The following is a 21,055-nucleotide window of genomic DNA, read 5'->3' as shown; positions in this document are numbered from 1 at the left end:
AGCTGATAGTCCTTTCCTCACATATATGACTAGTCCATTTTTCTTCTCTGGCGCTGATGCCAGAAAATTTGTACCTAATCTTGAATTTATCAAATATTTTTGGTCTGATAATCTAATATGTGTTTCTTGCAAGCAAATAACATCATTGTTAAATTGTTTCAAGTAGTGAAATACTTTCTTTCTTTTTTGTGGTGTGTTTAGGCCATTGACATTCCAAGATAGGAATTTAGTTGCCATCTTTAGCCTTTCGAAGCCTTGTGAGCATCAGCTGAAGCTCCTCCTCCACCTTACTCTTCGGCCTAGCCCCCCCCCCAACTGCTTCTGTTTTTTGGACTTCTTGAGATAAATCTTGAGATTGTTGCCTTTTTGATTGTTGTTGTTGCAATTTATAAGTTGATCGGGTCAGTCGTTGTACTTTCGGCTCTCCCTTCTTAGGTGGTTCCAAAGTTGGGGGTAAGCCCCCAAGATCCAAATCTTCTTCCATGATAATTCCTCCAGCTGCAACTTCAGCATAGGTTTGTATCTGTTTTCCATCTTTTTCTTGTTGTAACATCTCCATTTTCTTCCTCCCCCCCCCCCCGATGAGGGTGGGTATCCAGCCTTTAAAACATTTACATAAAAATCTTTTGCCTTCCAAACTGTGTTTAACCGGTATCTTTCTCCATTATAAGTCACTATTAGACCAATTGGAACATCCCATCTGTATGCCACTTGTTGATTTCTCAACTCATTTACCAGGAAGCCAAAGTCTTTTCTACTTCTCAACATCTTTGGAGGAATCTCTTTCAAAACCATCACCTCTTGCCCAGCCACCTGAACTTTATTCTTGTAAGAAGCTTGTAGGATTTCATTTCTGATCCTCCTAGTTGTAAAATAAATCACCACATCTCTTGGCAACTGTCTTTGTTTTGCCAACCAGGAATTAACCCTGTAAATTTTATCAATTTGGATTGCCACATCTTCTGGTCTTTCTTTAATTATCTCTGCCATAGCATCAGCACAAATGTCTTTTAAATTTTCTTTGCTATTTTCCTTCAGGCCTCTCAATCTCAGAGCAAACGCCATAGATCTGTATTGTAACATTATCAATTCATCATCCACTTTCTCTGTTCTGGTCATGACATCACCCATTTTGCTTTCCAAATTTAAGTTGGCTTCATTAATTTCTTCAACTTTCCCATCAAGCTGGATAACAAGGTTTGATAATCCTGATACAGCAAAAACAATATCATCTCTTATTTTATCGTGTTCCTCTGCAACCGCTTCCTTGATCGAACTTATATCCTCCTCAATTTTCTTAAATTTTCCTTCCACAAGTAGTGTTAAGTTATTCATTGCTGTGGCTTGGTTATTCATAGCTTCTCTCATTGCTGTTGCTTGATTATTCATGGCTTCGTTCATAACTTCTTTAAAATCATTAAGTGCTGCATCTTGACTCTGAGTCTGGCTCTGTGAATCAGCCAGAAGTTGTGCTTTCTGTGTCACCACTGACACAACTGGAGAACCTCCCCCTCCTTTAACAACTCCTGGTTTCACTTGTCTAGAAGCCATTTTTTTCCTTCCCCCCCCCTTTCTTTAAAAGCCACAAAGTCTTTAAAAATGTTTGTAATTTATAGTCTCTAATTTGCCAGGCAGAGTAGGGTTTTTTTTCCCTCTTTCCTCCACAAATTCTCAGTTCCCAGCAGTTAATAGGCAGCTAATCCACTCTCTCAGCGCAAAGTTCACAAGCACTTTCGTTTCTGGCTTTCACTTTCAAAACCATAACAAAGACGCCATCTTCCACCTCCAGCTTAAGATTCAAATTGAAACAAAGTAACTTCGGAGTTAAGCTCTGTACTTTTAAGGCTTGTTCTCCTGTTTTCCGCTCTGCCTGCGCTTGTAGTCAATCAAACTCACTTTTAAAAGCAGGATCGGATCGCGGCTTCTCGCTCTGCTTTCGCAGAGTCGTCCTGGCTCCGGAGCTTCTTGGCGGGCTGGCTGAGGAGCTCTCACCCTCCAATCCTCTGGAAATGTTCCAGAGGGCTTTCGGGGAATTCTACTCTCACCCACCAGCTCTCCTCTCCTTCTTTTCCCAAAGGAGAGTTTTTCAGCCGCTAGACAGCAGATTTGCGCTGCCAAAGCAGCTTTTACAGAGATGCAGGGCTGGCGGTCTAAAAAGACCGTCCACGGAGCCTGCGGTGCCAACCGGAAGTCACATAAGGTGTACTCTGGAATCTTATATGAACACCTAAAGGAGCGTGATGGTCCTGACAATGGTGGCTCGTGAACTGCAGATGGCAAGCCCCTGAAGCGACCGTTAGTGGCAAGTGAGTGACTCAGAAGCAGCAGGGTGGCAAGCCCCTGAAGCAGCCGTTGGTGGCAAGCAAGTGTAGCCTCCAGTGAGAAGCAATAAAGTCGGCACTAGAGCGCAATGCTGACAGCCATGGCTCAGCTGGCGTTGGTGCACAAGGCACTCAAAATGGCAGCCCGGCTACTGAGGAATGCACGGCTCCTGAACATCGATCCTGACTTCCCGGGAGAGTGCAAGTGCTGCCGCTGAGGCAGGGCTGGGCTGATTATCTTCACAGGCCAACAGAGGAAGTGAAGCTCTGGAAAATTGAAATGTCGGGTGGCTGCCAGATGGACAAAATGGCTGCCTGACCAGCCCTTTGGGAGCGTAAACCTCCTGCAGCAGTTTGCAAGCGGAATGGAGCTACTCCGGAACGCCTGTAGTTCAACAGAGAGCACAGGTGACAGTTGACAGAGAAGCCACAGGTGGTCTGAATGGGGCCAGACTAACGGTGTTAGAGCCAAAGCCCTGTCACCAGGGAGCCAACAGAGGCTCAACCAGCGAGAGGAGCCACTCTTGTCTTACTCATAGTTATGCAGAATTCAATGATAATAAAGAGAAATAGTCCACAAATGTATCCAGAAATGGAGAAAGCAGCTAGGAAAAAGGGAAGAGTGGTGATCTAACACGTCCGTCCAGTCTGAAGGACTAAGTCAAAAGGACTGGAAGCCCCTAGCAACAAGGGCAGGACTTAACAACTCTGACAGACTCAGTCCTTCAACTGAACAAATGAGTACAACCCATGCCTGGCTGCTGTCTTCACCATTATGGAGAATTACAGGATCCATAACAGCACAACTAGAAGACCTGAAAGAACAGGTTAAGGACAGAACATTATAGAGAAAATCTATCTATGTGGTTACTATGAGTTCAAAATGACTTTGTAACACATAATGATAGTCAAGCCAAGAGAAAATGGCTCCATTAGACAGCAATCCTTGGAGAGATTATGTTCTATATATTATCCTATAAAATTTGTTAATAAATCTAAACCTACAAAAAAGAAATAGTAATTAAAGCCCAGCCAGGTTTATGAGGTGAATCAGATATGTCTGAAAGAAGCATGCAAGAAGTTGTTTGGATAAGTATATCAACCAGGGCTGTGGAGTCGGGAGATAAATGTTCCGACTCCGACTCCTCAGTTTTTTGGACTCTGACTCCAGGTACCCAAAATTTCCTCCGACTCCGACTCCGACTCCTCGACTCCGACACCAACTCCAACTCCACAGCACTGATATCAACTAATACATTTTAAACAGTCTTACTTTGTTTCTATTTTTTAAGATATCAAACATTTTGCAAGATCAAACCTTTCAGAAAATAGCTACAAATTCAATGAATTAAAAAATAAAAACAATCTGAACACTTTCACGTAATATATTTCACGAGTTGCTGCAGACTACTATTTGCTAACTATGAAGGAAAAAGAACTGTAAGACTGTAATTTCATTTCATTGTGAAAAATTGAAATGTAAGTACAAATATATGTGCTTAATTTTTAAAAATATACACAGTACTTATTGAGAATATTCTTAGTTCATTACTGAAGTTCAATACAGTAATGAACCTCTTATACGCGGTAAGAGTACTGCTTATAAAACAGAAAAACAATCTCAATCATATGTCTAATTTATACTTCCAACTAGTAAAATCCACATGAAACTTACTTTATGAAAAAGAATTAGGAATTCAGCATTTAATGACAGCAGTATCAGTAGTTCCTACGCATGAAACTGTCATAGCTGTCATTTACAAACATGTAGTTCAAAATCAGCATGAATATGCTTGTCTTTCTTACTTTCAACACATTTATCTATAAAAAATTCTATTTTTCTCCCCCCCCCCCCCCCCGGGATTACCTCTTTAACAATCTTTATATTCAGATTACACCATTTTTTTGGATTTCCCTATTCCTGTTTATTTGCCCATAGGAAGTTATTTATATACATATTTACATCTTTATTCTATCCTTTTTATATCTATGTATCTTTAGTAGAGGCGTTGTGCCATTGGTACCATTTGTCCCATACTCTGTAGTACTGTCACTTCTTTTTCTTTAATCTCTTTAGTTAGTCTGTCCATTTCAGCGCATTGTGCGATTTTATCTATTAATTCTTCTTTCATTGGGATTTTTTCCTGTTTCCAATTCTTTGCGTACGTTATCCGAGCTGCAGTTAGGATATGTAACATCAGGTATTTTATATCTTTAGGATATGTTTTTGTAAAGATTCCCAGCAGGAAAGTTTCTGGTTTCTTCTCTATTTGTAACTTTGTTATATGTTCCAGCCATTTCTTAATATTAGACCAAAATTTCTTTGCAGCCGGGCACATCCACCATAGATGGTAAAAGGTACCCTGTGATTTTTTACATTTCCAACATAATGAACTGTTTTTCGGATGAATTTTTGCCAATCTTGTGGGCGACATATGCCACCTATAAAACATCTTCAGCTGGTTTTCCTTATATGCCACCGCTAATGTTAATTTTGTATTCATTTGCCATAATTCTTCCCACTTCTCCAAGTCTATTGTATATTTAAAATTTTGCATCCATTTGATCATCGTACTCTTCACTATTTCCTCCTCCATCTTATATCGCAGTAAAAATTTCTAAATTTTGCTAATTAATTTCTCTTCTGAGTCTATTATAATTTTATCTAGTTCCTGTTTCTCTCTGTAAATTTCATATGTTTTTGTATGTTCCTTATGTTTAGATTGGATCTGTGTAAAAGTCCACCAGTCAACTTCTCTATTTAGGTCTATTTCCAATTGTTGTTTGGTTTTCAATTTCCCTTGATCAATTAAGTAAAAAAAGAAAAGCCGGGGGGGGGGTGAAAAGGGAAAAGAAAAAACTACTAGGCTAAGAATAAGAGGAATAATTACAATTGCATTAGTTGAAGAACCACTATGAAATATTGCTTTAAAAGGGAAATTTACTTATATGTTGTATGTTTTGTAAATGTTTTTATATGTGTTTTATATGTGTTTTAATAAAGTTTATAAATTTAAAAAAAAATCTATTTTCCAGAAGCTACTATTTTGTAGTAGAAATTATTTTTGCAGTACAACTATACACTATTAAAAAAAAAATTAAATTAAATGTCCCTCAGTCAGTCTATGGTCTCATAAATGAATTGATTAAATTGAAATAAATTTGGAAAATCAATGTTTTATTACAAATGCTGTACCTTTTTTTGAATCAGATGAACCACATAACTTTAAACAATAATAAATAAAAGCTGGGCTCTTTGCTTAGAAAGGAAGGGAATTATTTCTTTGAAAATTAAGACAATATTACTTATTGTCATTCTAATTTTCTGTGATAATCAAACAAAACTGTAGTTGGTTAGTTTAAACAGTTAACCAGCAAATCTTGAGGAGGAATAGCTTAGCACACTGAACATCCTGCACTAGGTTCTCCTCTCTGAGCCTGTATGAGCAGTGTGGAACAAAAATATAAGCAATTTAAATATATTCAGGACTTAGAAGAAACATGTTATATATTTTAAATATATATTGTAAAATATTTGCTATTTTGCTAATTGCTTTCAGTTCATGTTCTTCCATTATATAATCTTAAAATTCTACATGAACTCAAGGAATGGCCTGAAGAAACTGATCCCCTTTATATATACCTTCAAAGATATAATGAGAAACATAAAAACTTACATTATCTTTTTCAATTTTATTTATTTAAAAATATTGATTTATCAGATTCAACATTTTGAAAATTATGGGAATCAATGGAATGCAGAAGAAAGAATATTATTGAGCAGAATTAATAAATTATATAAATTTTAAAAATACATCCGTGTCTTACTTGAAGTCATATTTCTTCAAATAAGTTCAAAAAAAACCTTCAATAGCAGTAATAATAGTACTTAGACTTATATACCAGTCCTTAGTCCTTTACAGCATGTCAGCATATTGCACCAACATATTAAAATTGCTAATTTTTAACAAGTGTTTAATACTCTTCTAAAATAGCAGTAAATCTATGCTCAACTAACACTAACTAACAGGTGATAGACAAAGTAGGATAACATCATACAGTGGCATCATGTCTGTCATTTCTTCTTGGGGCCTGCATCAGTTAGTCTTACACAAGAGCTTTGGTACTACAGTGGTTTAAAGCACCCTGTTATTAACACAGCTGCCTGCAATTTACTGCTGGTTCAAATCTCTCCAAGGCTCAAGGTTGACTCAGCCTTCCATCCTTTCTAAGGTAGGTTAAATGAGGACCCAGTTTGTGGGGGCAATAAGCTGATTTTGTATAAATATACAAAAGTATGAAGGCTATTGCTTAACGCACTGTAAGCCGCCCTGAGTCTCCGGAGAAGGGCAGCATATAAATCAAATTAAAAATAAAAAAAAATAAATAAAAATTAGCTCTTCTTCAGTACAAACAAGAAAAGATAGCTTGAAGATCCAGATTTTTCCATTGCACAAACTATATAAGCCCAAGGACTACAGAGGATGTATTATTACCACATCAATCTGTGCTGAGTTGATCCTATCTTCTTCAGATTACTTGACTATTAGTAGTAACTGAATGGCATGATTACTGTATACACATGGTAAAATTGCATTAGCTTATTACCTGCTTAACATTACAGGTAATCCTCGATTTATGACCATAATTGTGCCCAACATTTCAGTTGCTAAGTGAAACATTTGTTAAGTAAGTTTTGCCCCATTTCCCAACCTTTCTTGCTATAGTTGTTAAGTGAATCACTGCAGTTGATAAATTAATTACACAGTTGTTGAATCTGGTTTCCCCATTGACTTTGCTTGTCAGAAGATTGCAAAAGCTGATCTGTCATAAACTGCTTGCCAAACATCTGAATTTTGATCATGTGACCAAGGGGATGCTGCAATGGTCATAAGTGTGAAAAATGGTCATAAGTCACTTTTTCAGTGCCATTGTAAGTTTGAACAGTCAGTAAATGAACCACTACAAATCTAGGACTACCTGTACTTTAAAATCAGAACAACTGATTGTCTTAAATCTTCCTCATGAGAATGAGATGAAAAAAATATCATGAAGATATGAAAATAAAAAGAAGCTGCTAGGTAAACAAATGCAGAAGTGCCCAAACTTTAATTAAGTAGAAACCATAATTTTCCTAGTACCATCCATGCTTTACAATTATGCCACTAGAAAAGTAAGGTTCATCAAGAAATAACCAAACTTAACAATCTTCTTCCAACTAACTAATCTCCTTACCTTAATATAAAGTAAGAGGTAAGAAACCTATGGAAACAAATTGGATTTTCTTGAGTAAAAAATAGGTATAGAAACAAATTCAGCTGAGTACAGGTATGCAAATCTTGGCATATTCAGGTCTTTTGCCGTGTAAGATTGAGAGTATCTTGGCGATGTTTCGACGAGGTCCCACTCGTCATCTTCAGGCTGGTGTCTTCGGCTTCGTGCTTGTGCGAGCAAAGCATGATCGGAGATGCCGTCTCTCTATAAATACTGGTAGGGAGGTGGGGAGTGCTTGCTTTGTTGTTGTAAGTGGGTTGGTTGGCTGTGTTGTTACATCTTGATTAGTAGATGGGGTTGATGTTTGCAGATTAGTCGGCTGTTTCGTAACATCCTGTGTGGCCGAGGTCCTAACTGTGTGCCCATTAGCCTTTTGTGTTGTAATGGCCTGGGTAATGGTCTGTGTGGGAGCATCCTGAGTTCTGGTGTTGTGACATCCTGAGTCCTGTGCTGCAACATCCTGGGAAGTTGGCTGTGTTGTAACATCCTGAGTTTTAGTGTTGTAACATCCTGAGTTCTGTGATGTATTGTCTTGAGCAGATGGCTGTGAGCTTTGGTTTGGCTCCGAGTCTGAGGTATTGTCATGTGCTCATGGCATGTGTTAGCTTGTTTTGTGTAGGGATCAGAGGGAGGCGCAGCAGTTGGCAATGCCGCTGTGATCCGGCCCCTGGACAGTGGTTGCATTTTGTCTATGGGATGGGATTGGGTTTGAATCTGGTGAGGATGATTGGTGGTGGCATTGTTAAGGATATTATTGAGTTACACCCGAAGTTGTAGTTTATAAAGCAGAGTACCGTTAGAGTTTTATGCATAGAAACGTTTTGAGAGTAATTGTGAATAACTGGGTTTTATAGTATTTTACTTTTAGGGAAAAGCAAAATCATAGTCCTTTAACAATCCAAGTCTTAGACATATAAAGTGCAATATAAAATCAATCCAGGGATATAAAATCTTCTTACCAGTTTGTAGAAAAATACAAGGAACAATCGGGAACAATATAAAAACAGTTCTGCATCCTGATCAGGGTGGATTTGATTTAAATTGAGTTGATTTAAATCACAATTTAAATCATGATTTAAATCACTAGTAAAAAGGCTTGATTTAAATCAACTCGATTTAAATCATAATTTTTAAAGAGCAACTGTCGTCTCTGCTACTCCTTTGACCCAGTGTTGACTCACCGATAGTCCCAGTGTTGCAGAATATACAGCCTCATGCTACATAACTAAGCTCCATTTCATGCTGAATAAACTAAATTATTTATGTATCTTAAATAGAAAACTATCTTACGATAGATTTTTACCCCAAAAGTTTTTTATTAAAATAAATTCGATAAAAATAAAAAAAAAATCCTATTTAAATCAAAAAAATCCAATTTAAATAAAAAAATCTGATTTTTTTTTATTTTTTTAAAAAAATCATTGATTTTTATCCACCCTGATCCTGATTATAAATATCAGAAAGCAGTAAATAAATAATCATGATCAAACAATTGACCATAGAGAGATCAAAAAGAGTTACAGCGTAGCAGCAGGTAAAAATGGTATAGTGTCCACACCAACCATAATTTAGCTCTCCTTAAATACATTGGCTACAGAGCTCAGCCAATCAGGATGCAGAATGACACAGCACAGTTCTTAAAGCTACATTCACATAATATAAACATACAATGTTGGCTTATATATTTCCTGACCAACCAATTAGGCAATAACCATTTCCTAACAGGCGTCGTGTTATCCTGTGTCTGGTGTCAATGTTTGTGGCTGGGGCTCGTTTGTTGACTAGGGCTAGTTTCCAGATGTCTGGTAGGCAGGAGTTATCATCACGTTTATTCATGTTATGGGGGTGTTTCTCTATTTCGATGGCTTCCATTATTATTCTCTTGTTGAAGTGTTCAGTTTTGGAGATTAATTTGGTTCTTTCAAAATCAATTTCATGTCCTGTTGTTTTAAGGTGCTGGAAAAGGGAGGAAGTTTTTTCTTCTTTTCTGACTGCGTTCCTGTGTTCTGCGATGCATGCATTTATTCTTCTATTGGTTTGTCCAATGTATGTGGCTGGGCAGATTTTGCATGGTATTTCATAGACTCCTTCATTTTCTAGCTGGATCTTCTCTTTGGGATTTCTTAAGATGTTGGCTATTTTTTGGTCAGGGCAGAAGAACTCAGGATGTTAACACATAGCCCATTACCCAGGTCGTTACAACACAAAAGACTAATGGGCACACATCAAGAACCTCACCCACACAGGATGTTATGAAACAGCCAACTAATCTGCAAACATCAACTCCATCAACCAATCAAGATGTAACAACACAGGCAACCAACCCGCTCACAGCAACAAAGCCAGCACCCCACCAGTATTTATAGAGAGACGGCAGCTCCAATCACGCTTTGCTCGCACAGGCACGAAGCGGAAGGCACCAGCCTGAAAATGACAAGTGGGACCTCGTCGAAACGCCACCAAGATACCGTCAATCTTACATGGGAAAAGACCCGAATACGCCAAGACTTATATATACACCACCACACATCCACGCAAAAAGCAAACTCAAACCCACACCGATGATGAGGCATGACCACAAACCAGAAGCCAGACCACAGCTGCATCATTAGCCCCTTTAAACCCCTCCAATCCATACATGAAGCAAACTGACACCCACCAAGAAGATGTAGCACGACCATGAACGCGAAGCCAAACAACAGCAACGCAGCTCATCAGCTCAAATCCCCCTGCAACTCAGACTAACCGGAGCACAACCAAGCCCCCACCCAAACAGAACACACCCCCATCCAATCAGAGCACAGCCAAGCCCCCATCCAATCAGAGCACAGCCAAGCCCCCAACCAATCAGAACACACCTCCATCCAATCAGAGCACAGCCAAGCTCCCACCCAATCAGTTCACACCCCCACTGGCAGTTAAAAAGAAGAAACAGCTGCGATCACACATTGCTCCTAGAAGCACAAAGCCGAAAACACCAGCCTGAAGATGACGAATGAGACTTCGTCAAAACATCATCAAGACACTTCCAATTTTACGCGGGAGAAAACCCGAATAACCAAAGACATACATACATACATACATACACACATACATACATATATTCTTACTTCTTCGTAGGGTTCATGTGTGTTTTTCTTCTAGCCAGGTTTTCCCTACTGAGCTGGAGCTACAAAAAAACCTTGGCTACGTAGGGAAAACTTGGCTAGAAGAAAAACACACATAAACCCTACGAAGAAGTAAGAAAATTGATACTGTGCCTTTACAGGGAGGATATGGGTGTGGCCTACTGATGACAGCTAACGAGCTAGAAATGGATCTATTTAGGTCTCCCACCTAGCAGTGAGAGCTTGCTAGGTGTTAGAAAAGAAAAAAGCCCAGAACCGAGTAGATGAGATTCTACTGAGCTGGAGCTACAAAAAAACCTTGGCTACATAGGGAAAACCTGGCTAGAAGAAAAACACACATAAACCCTACGAAGAAGTAAGAAAATTGATACTGTGCCTTTACAGGGAGGATATGGGTGTGGCCTACTGATGACAGCTAACGAGCTAGAAATGGATCTATTTAGGTCTCCCACCTAGCAGTGAGAGCTTGCTAGGTGTTAGAAAAGAAAAAAGCCCAGAACCGAGTAGATGAGATTCTACTGAGCTGAGCTCACATTTTTTTCAACAATGCAATGGGTAGCATATAAGTGTAGTAGATGGATGATGATGTCAGCAAATATTGTGGGCCCAATTGACACAACAAAGCTCAGGACCGTATTGGTTGGAAACATGTAGAGCAGGCTTTCATCCTGCAGAGGATGGACAATGGCTAAAATTATTATGGTATTTTTCTACTGTACTTGCCTGTAAATTCTGATTCAGAAAAATATGTTAAAAATAATAATCCTCAAATTGCTACATAACTCCATGATTTATGCTGCCCAATAGTTCAGACACACACACACACACACACACACACACACACACACACACATATGTTGTTGTTTTTTTAAGACAAACAAACATTTAACACATCATTCATTTCTTCCATGTGCATTTTGGTGTTATCTCCAAAAACTTCTCCTCTACTCTTATCTCCTCTATCTTCGAACTCACCAAATCCATTACAGAAATTTTAGCTAATATAATATTCTAGTTACAACATTTTTTTTTGCCAACTCTTTTAAAACTTATTTATATCTCTTTTCCAACCAGTAATAAAATTGATTCCATATCTTAAAATATTTTGAGTCTTCTCTTTTATCATCATAGTTAATCTATTTATTTCTGCACAATCTAAAAAATTTTTAATTACTTATCCCTCCAATGGTATATTCTCTGCTTTCCAATTTTGTGCATAGACAATCCTTGCCGCTGTTATTACACGTACAATCAGATATATATTTTCTTTACTAATTTTCTCTGGTAAGATACTCAATAGGAACAGTTCTGGTTTAAAGTCCATATGTTGTTGTATCATTTCCTCCAACCATAGCTTAATTTTATTCAAATAGTTCTTTGCTTCAGGGTATGTCCACCACATATGGTAATATGAGCCTGGTAGCTGGCGACATTTCCAACATTTGGCTGATTTATCTTTAAACATTTTTGCCAGTTTCTCAGATGGCATATGCCATCTGTAGAACATTTTATATTGATTTTCCTTGTATGCCGTGGACATTGTTAATTTGTAATTTCTTTCCCATAATTGTTGCCATTTATCTAAATCAATTGAATATCCAAAAATTTTTGCCCAAGCTATAATTGTTTCTTTTACTTGTTCTAATTTCTATATTCAATAAAAAAATTGTAACATTTTGTAATTAGTTTATCTTCTGTTCCCATGAGTATCTTATCCAGCTCAGTCTTCTCTAAGTAAAAACCATGTAATTTAAGATCTTGTTCATATCTTGTTTGTATTTGCATATACATATACCAATCCATTTCAATTCCCTGTTCTTCCAGTTCTTGTTTCCTTTTCCATTCCGCCTTATCCGTTAACAAATCCTTGTATCTAACAATATTTCCAAAATTAAAAACATTTGGGTGAATTAAGGATTCCGTTGGTTTTTTTTTTAATTGAAAAAGTTTTCAAATACAAATTTCCCCCCCTTTTTTCCCCTCTCCCTCCCCCTCCCTAACCCCCCTTCCCCACCCATCCCCCCCTGTGACTTCTTCATAACAAAAAAAAAACCTAATTCATAACAGATTACTTACTCCCTCCTCTAGATATTGACCTTTACTTACTAAAAATATTATTAATATTATAACATCCCCCTTTATCCATACATTTCAGAAAAGAGAAAAGAAAGGAAAAAAAAAAAGACATTATACTATAACATTATAGAATAACTTCTCCACTTTAAAACTATACGATAAGTCCTACTTTAACATTTAATCTTCTATATATATTACTATAACATTTCAAAGCGGCCTTCCCCATAAAATCTAGTTTAACATTTATTCCACTCTATCCATTTCCTCCACTCCCCTAAATATATCACTTAAAAATCCCTTTTCTTAGACTAATCAATCTACTAACTAGCTTATTCACCCACTATCATACAAAATTACCATACACAACATTTCTTAATATCTTTGATTCACTGCCCACACTACTTAAAAATATATGTCTATATTTTCCATTATATCTAAATAAAAAAAAAGAAAAGACAATGACTTTAAATTTATAATCCATATAGTATCTTCTTTGAGGTCTTTCCACTGGATTGGTAGAACCAACATCCATAATCGGGTAACATAGCTTGCTGGTGCAACAGTTTATTCAGGATCTTCAATCATATCTGCCCCCATCAGTAGTAAATATCTTCTTATATGTATAAAAGTAAAAACAACCACCCGAGTGACATTATAATTATATTCCATATAGTAATAATTGTGGGTTTCATCAGGATTATTAATTCCCATCATCATAGTGGGTAACAACCCGATCTTCTGCATGCCCCAGCATCATTCTCTTGCCTTGTGATTCAAGATAATATAATATGTTTATCAACACAAAAAGAAATTCCAAAATGGATAATTCAAATCCATCAGTTTAAGGCTCGTTTCACGTCCCCAGATTACGGCCATGCAGAGATCTGCCACAATCCTCAGGATGATATTAACCAATACGTCGCCTCTTCTGTGTTTACACATAATCATTCATATTTTAAAGTCACTGGCTTCACTGTTGCCTAATTTAAAAATTTCTATTTTTATGCCACCTATTTCTTTTTTTCTTTTCTTTTTGTGGGTTTGGTTTCCATCCTGGTTTCCTTTCTACAAATTGTGTATCATCTGGTCGGTTTTTATTCTGCTTTGTAGATTGGTCTTGTTGGTTTTGGTTTTGTATCTCATGTTTCTTTTTTATCCCTTGTATATCCCCTAATTGGTTTCCATGCTTATCCTTGCCTTGATAAGTCATCACATTAAAATTAGATGCCACTTCTCTCAAATTTGTAGATAGTCCAGCTGGGGTATCCAATAAATCCAAAGGCAATTCATCTGGTACAGTCTCTATAATTCGATATTTTACCTTTATTTCCGGCTCCTTCTGCTTATCCTGTATTATACCTGAAGATGTTAAGTTCATTTTCAACCTATTTTGATAAAATTCTTCCGCTCTTTCAACAGTATTTAGCTGATATCTTTCTCCTTGGTATCTAAATATAATACCAACTGGGGCGTCCCACCTGAATGGGATATTTCTCTTTTTTAACTCATTCACCAGAAAACCAAATTTCTTCCTTTCCATCAATATCTTAGGTGGGAGTTCCTTGTAAATCCAAATCTTTCTTCCATACAATTGCAAATTAGAATTGAAGGAATTTTGCACGATATTATTCCTAATTTCCTTATCTGTAAAATAAATCACCACGTCTCTAGGCAATTGCCTTTGCTTGGCAATCCAGGAGTTGATTCGATAAACTCTGTCAATCCTACAAAACACTTCGTCAGGTTGAACCTTTAGAATCCCAGCTAGAAATTCAGAAGATATTTTCCTTAAATCATCTCTATTATTTTCCTGCAAACCTCTTAATCTTATCGCATATTCTGTGAAATTATATTGTACCATTAAAATCTCTTTTTCAATCTTCTGTTGCAGATTTTCTGCATTACCATACTTTTGATCAGCATCCATTTTAGGTTTTTCTTCTAAGCTATTATCCTGAGTGTTTGTCAAATCATTTTCAATTTTTTGAATTCTATTGTCCAATTTATCTTGAATTTCTTCCATTTTAGACTCTAGTACATTAGTATTTGTGTCCAACTGTATCATAAATTCTGTAAAACCATTAGCCACTTTTGAGAATTTTTTCTCCAAAGAATCAAACTTAGATTTCACCAATTCTTTAATTTCTTTAATTTCCTGCTTAAATTTTTCAAGTTGCTGATTCACAATCTCCTCCCTTCTTTCAATCTCCTCTATAAAAAATTCTATTATATTAAAATCAGGTTTCTGAGACTGAAGAGTTAAGACTTGTTCCTTTAAGTTGTTGGTGGGGGAATCCCCCCCCCTTCTTGTTTATCTGACTTTATGAGTCTCAGTGCCATGTTTCCGCCCAGGCAGGCTTTGTTAAAAAAAAGCAAGAAAGACTTCTTTCCAATCAACAACAATATCAGGTCTCCAAGGGAAAAAAAAGAGAAAAAGACACAGCAGCAAAGTTTTGTCTACAAATGTAGCCAGTGGTATTTATTCCGCTACATTGTAGTAATAGAAAACGGAAGGACTTTCCCTTTCAGCCTCTCCTCCAGCCAACGCCATTTTAAAAGGCTTTTTTTTCCTCTTTCTTTTCCTCCTCTCTCTTAAGTAAATTTTTTTAAAAAAATCAGTAAAATACTTGCAGTTCAGTATTACAGGTCCAGCTCACATTTTCTTTAAGTAGTCTGTTAAATTTGCAGGCTTGCTTTTGACGCCTGGCTCTGCATCAGCAGAGGTCTCCCAAAGCCCGGAGCAGCGGCTGGGGATACGGGGCATCTCATCCGCTCCGTCCCAAAAGTAAAGGAAAAACTTTTGGGACTCCGCAGAGAGTTCTACCCACCCCTGCCGGCTCTATCTCCGTTTCCTCATGGAAACGGAGTTTTTTCGAGCCGCCATTCCGTTGTGAAGGCGGCTCTGACAGGCGATGGAAGCTGACGATCCCAAAGGAATGTCTGGCAGCGACAAACAGCAAACCGGAAGTCTTTCCGTTGTTGATAGCCACGTTGGGTTCAGAAATATATTTGAATGAATGATGTGCTAGAATTTTGGGAAGTAGTAAATTATTTTCGGGCACTACAGTCAATTATTCAGCATTAATAGCAAACTTTGATTTGTTATCAGAAAAAATAGCCAAGGCATAGGGCAAAATATTGATAAACGATAGGGAAACATATAAATTTCCTGAATTGCACCAACATCCAGCAGTCTGACATCAGGTATAATCCAGAAAGTTGTAATTCAGCACATTTAGAAGACATCTAGCACATTCCCCAACCCAGCCAAGGTGAACGGCGAGCTGGTGGAGGCTCCGACCAGAACCCTGGGGAATGGAGCCTCCCTGGGTTCGGACCCGAGGCAAAGGGAGAGCAGGTGGCATGCTTACCTTTGGTGAGCAACGCGGCTGAGGCATGGAGGTGAGGAAATTAGCTGGGCCATGTGGTGAAGACAACATATATAGGGTGGGGTGGGGCAGGGCAATAGAGTGGGAAGATGCGAGCGGCGACCGGGCAGGCGGGAATGAACAGCGAGAAGGTGGGGGAGGGGCCAGCCAGAGGTCGTATTTGCCAGTTCAGTGAAGCAGTTATAATTTCCGTTACCAGTTCGCCCAAAGTGGTCCTAACCAGCTGAATACCACCTCTGGCTATGAGTATATAAATAATAAATATTCATAATAAATATATAACCATTATATTCAAGTTTGTGTCATTAATGTCAATGACCACTGTGCAATCTGTGAATAGCTGACTTGCTAAAGCTCATGTATGCTCTATGTATGTTCTATGCATAAAAACATTTCTAGCGGTAAGCTAAATCACCAACATGAGAACATATAGTATATCAACTTACAAATGTACTATAATACCACAATATTAATGCCCTTCTAAAAATATCATACTATCATACTCAAAACATAACTAAACATTTCCAGATTAATTGTAGAGACTATATTTAGTATGCATATTGTTTTATTTTTGTTAAAATCTAGAATGGTTGGAAAAACAAAAATATTGATTCATAGTTATAAATTGTGATAACATTAACATTAAATAAGATGATTATGTATTATGTGCTTCTTATTTAAATAGAGATAATCAATTACACCAAAATATAGAAACTACCAGGTCAAAATGATCTCTAATATAAACTTAATCATGCTTTAGTCTGAATGAAATTACAGAGTCATTATTATAACACCCCATTAATTTCAATAAAACAAAATGTGTTTCAAACACTTAGAAAACACTACCTGATAAATTTAATCTAATAAGGTTGCTAAAAATTCTGGACTTGAATCAAGATTTATATATTGAAATTTGGCAACAATCTACCTTTTTAAAAACGAAATAAAACAGTTCCAAAACATGAAATTTCAGGAAGTATGAACTGATTCCCAACAAAATGGAAAGGACAACTGTACCACTGAAAAACTTTGTTGGTACACTGACACCACTGTTCATATGCTGTGGTAGACAAGTATCAAACAGCAACAGTTGTATTTCAGCAGTTGACATGCACTCCCTGAATTGCTCTATTTGTTGAGACTATGGTCTCAACATAAGGCAGGGGGGTCAAACTCAAGGTCAGCGGGCCGGATCCGGCCTGCAGGATGCTTAGATCCGATCCACGAGGCCAGCCTAGAAATAGCAAAGGACTGGCCTGCAGTGCCTCTGCTAGCAGCCTCCCCGCAACCCAATTTTGGCTTGGACAGCCTCATTCAGCACTCTACTGGCCAAAACAAGCCACAGAGGCCTCCAGAGGCCTCTTCCCGCCTGTAACAGACCGAAATGGAGCATCCATGGGGCGCATCTGGCTCTCCAAGGCTCCATTAGGCTTCCCCCAGCCTGTTACAGGCCGAAATGGACCTTCCGTGGGACGCATCTGGCCCTCCCCACCCTATTTTCCATGGCTTTACTTACTTACTTTTCGAAGAGTTCCAGAAGAGGCTGACCCATGTGGCAGAGAAGCCTAAGTCTTTAATTTAGAAGCCCGTGAAACTGTAAGAATGTGTAGGAAAACAGCTTTTCCCATCTGAATAAAAGACCGGCTTCTCTGCCATGATGGCCATGACGGCCTGGAGGCTTAGTTTGGGCCCACTCTGGCTGGCAAGGAGCAGCTTCCTGTTTGCTGCTGACTGGCTAATTCGAATGAGCAACTTCAGGGATTGGGGCGTGGCAGCCAATCAACAAGGAGCTTGCAGTTCAGATCAACGAGACAAAGGAAACAAGCTCCTTGTTGATTGGCTGCTGCTGCTGCCTCAATCCCTGAAGCAGAAGGCCTTTTCTACTACCAAAAGCGTCCTGGCCACATGGCTCTGGCCTAGCTGAAGTCTTTTACTCAGAAGCTGCCTGTTTTCCTTAGATTTCATGTTCTTACAGCTTTGCCATCATTCGAATAAAACACTGTGGCTTCTCTGCCAGTGGGTCAGCCTCTTCTGGAGCTCTGGAGATCTTCAAAAAGTAAGTAATCCATGGGAAATGGGGTGGGGAGGAGTAAGTGGAATCTGGGATGCTGGCAAAGAAGGCCCAGTCTATGGGAACCTGGCAGGGCAGGATGTGGGAGGAAGCAATTGGGGGGGTCTCCAGGGGAACATGAGATATCTCAATAGACTGGAGGAGGCCTTGGATGGCTTGCACCAGCACTAGGCCCCGCATGCTCTTTCCCACTCTGAGATATCTCATGTGCATTTAATGACCTGAGCATTTGATTAACACATGCATTGGGGAAAGCAGAAGTGGGTTTCAGCAGGTTCTGACCAGTTCTGGAGAACTGGTAGCAGAAATTTTGAGTAGTTCGGCGAACCGGTAGTAAAAATTCTGACTGGCCCCGCCCCCATCTATTCTCTGCCTTCCAAGTCCCAGCTGATCGGGAGGAAATGGAAATTTTACATTATCCTTCCCCTGAAGTGGGGTGGGAATGGAGATTTTACAGAATCCTTCTCCTGCCATGCCCGCCAAGCCACGCCCGCCAAGCCATGCCATGCCCATCAAGCCACACCCACAGAACTGGTAGTAAAAAAATTTGAAACCCACCACTGGAAAGCAGGGAGTGGTCACGTTCATTTAATGTAATTCAATCAAATGAATCCTCAGGTTACAAATGTAATTGGCAGACTCTATTACATTTGTAACTCTAGGATTACCTGAGAGTGAGGGAGGATCTCAGGGAAGTCTTAGCCCTTGGCCACCACAGGTGCCTCCCCACACAAGTCCCATGCCACACTCACCATGGCCATGCCCATTCCAGCCATGGCCACCATGGCCACATCCCCTGGGCATGTCCCGCTCCCACCACTCCAAGATCAACCCTGATGCAGTCCTCAGTGAAATGGAGTTTGACACCCCTGTCCTAGGGCCACAAAAGATAGGGACTTTTCTTTTCCAAAATTGAAGTAAGGTCTTCCTAAGCAGTGGTTCCCAAGGCAGAGATAAAGAGATAGATTTATTGGATCTAAAAACCTTCAATAACATTCCACAATACTTCCAAGTTCCTACAACCATTAGGACCAATACATTTAGACAATACATATCTTAAATGAATTTAATCCATTTGAAATAATAGAAATCCCTTCCTTTGGGGGGGGGAAACCTTGGAGTTGAATTGATTTTCTCATGTCATTTTATGCTGGTTATTGTAAAGTAGTAAGACCAAGTAAGAAGAAAAAGAAAAAATAATTTTAAAAAACAGACTCATCAGTTGATAGATTATGAAGGAAATTCAAGCAGAAACAAGGAAATCAAGGTTAGCAATCTAGCACTTCATATTTTACACTGTAGATAATCTCTTCTATTAATCATTCTGCCTGGAGTTTACCTTATACTGCACTGTATAGTAGTCCAAAGCAATTTCTGTAAATTTCATATTCACATTTCTAAAACTGAGCATGTTTTCTTTGAAACATAATTGTTTTGACTTCCGCAATTAAAGCAATCCAAGACATGTAGATTTGGTGGAGAGGGTATTTATAATGGATGAGAATTGTTTCTTTTTTGTTTTTCAAAGAAGATGAAAACCTCTTATTAATTTTTGACAGGGCTTCTGTAGTCTCTTTTATATTAAACAATTATCTAATCAGGATAATTTCCATAGTAAAATACCAAGTATTTTATATTCTTTCCCACTATGATTATTTTTAAAAGTATCACAACAGGAATTTTCCATAATAAATATCACTATTAATCACTCAAACTAATTAATTTGGAAGAAAAACTTAAAATCTGATTCCAGAAGAGGTCTCATTCTGGTAAATAGGTTTTCTCATTACTCCCCACTCCCCCCACCCCCACCCACCATCAGTATAATCCCTAAAATCCTTGCTTATTAACTTTAGTTTTATTTGAAAACAAGAGCTGAATCCAAGTAAAATAACTCAATTCACATGAAATATACGGTAGTTAGAAAATCTCTAGTTACTTACCATTAGATGTTGTGCTGGAGGCCGCAGCTTTCTCACTGACCTCTGTTCGAGCGGGGTATTTTACAATGGGATTCTCAACCTTTTTCTTCTCACTTGTGGCAGAGCTATGGGATTGAGCTTCCATGATGACTTCTCATTACTTCAGTCTTCTTCACACAAATATCTGCATTAACAAACACAGTTGTAAGATTTCCTTCAAAAAGCAGGAAAAGGTCAGAAAAACCCTGCCATGTTTTTTTTTCAAGACATGTTGCTTATTGGCCCTTAAAACACAGAGACCAAATCATAAATTCTATCAAATCAATTTTAACTTATTATCTTTATACCCTTATCCTGAACTTTTACAAGAGCTATAAATTAGGCTGAAAAGGATGAAATCAGCATAGAGAGCTTAATGTTTATCACTTGTATTATCTACTTCAAAACGCTGAGCTTGTCATCTGGAAAGCTGACAGACCAGGTTCGAGACCCAAGCGCTACACAATGGAGTTATCTACAATATTTGCCCCTGCTTCTGCCTACCTAACAGTTCAAAAGCATGCAAATGTGTGTATATAAATAGATACCACTTCAATAGGAAGATAACAGGGTTCCATACACCTCAGCGTATAGTAGTGCTGGTCAAATGACCACGGAAGTATCTTTGGACAACCTAGGCCTCTCGGCTAAGAAACAGAAATTAGGTGCATCCCCTAAAGCTGGACGTGATTGGACGGGGAAACCTTAACCTTTACTGATTTTTTATTTCTTTACATTCATCTCACATTATGTCACTGACTTAACATTTATATTTTTGTAAATAATATAAAACAAATATTGTAGATCTTTAACATATTTGCATAAGAATATTTTG

At 38.3% G+C, this 21,055-nt stretch overlaps 1 protein-coding gene across 3 annotated transcripts in view; it reads right to left on the bottom strand.

The window, feature by feature from the left end:
- GLI3 (GLI family zinc finger 3) overlaps positions 1 to 21,055 on the bottom strand; it is a 577,601-nt gene that overhangs the window by 491,106 nt on the left and 65,440 nt on the right. For all 3 annotated transcript variants that reach the window (XR_015733897.1, XM_034416535.3, XM_034416534.3), the window contains exon 2: positions 20,203 to 20,365. Coding sequence is in view for 2 of the 3 variants with exons in the window: in XM_034416535.3 (XP_034272426.1) it covers positions 20,203 to 20,326 (124 nt within the window). In the remaining variant the exon portion in view is untranslated. The remainder of the gene's footprint in view (positions 1 to 20,202; positions 20,366 to 21,055) is intronic.

The sequence above is a fragment of the Pantherophis guttatus genome, chromosome 4 (genome assembly GCF_059756535.1).
Source record: "Pantherophis guttatus breed Tessera chromosome 4, ASM5975653v1, whole genome shotgun sequence".
Taxonomy (NCBI): Eukaryota; Metazoa; Chordata; class Lepidosauria; order Squamata; family Colubridae; genus Pantherophis; species Pantherophis guttatus.
Note: the sequence above shows the minus strand (reverse complement) of the source record. Positions and strands in the feature narration are given on the sequence as shown.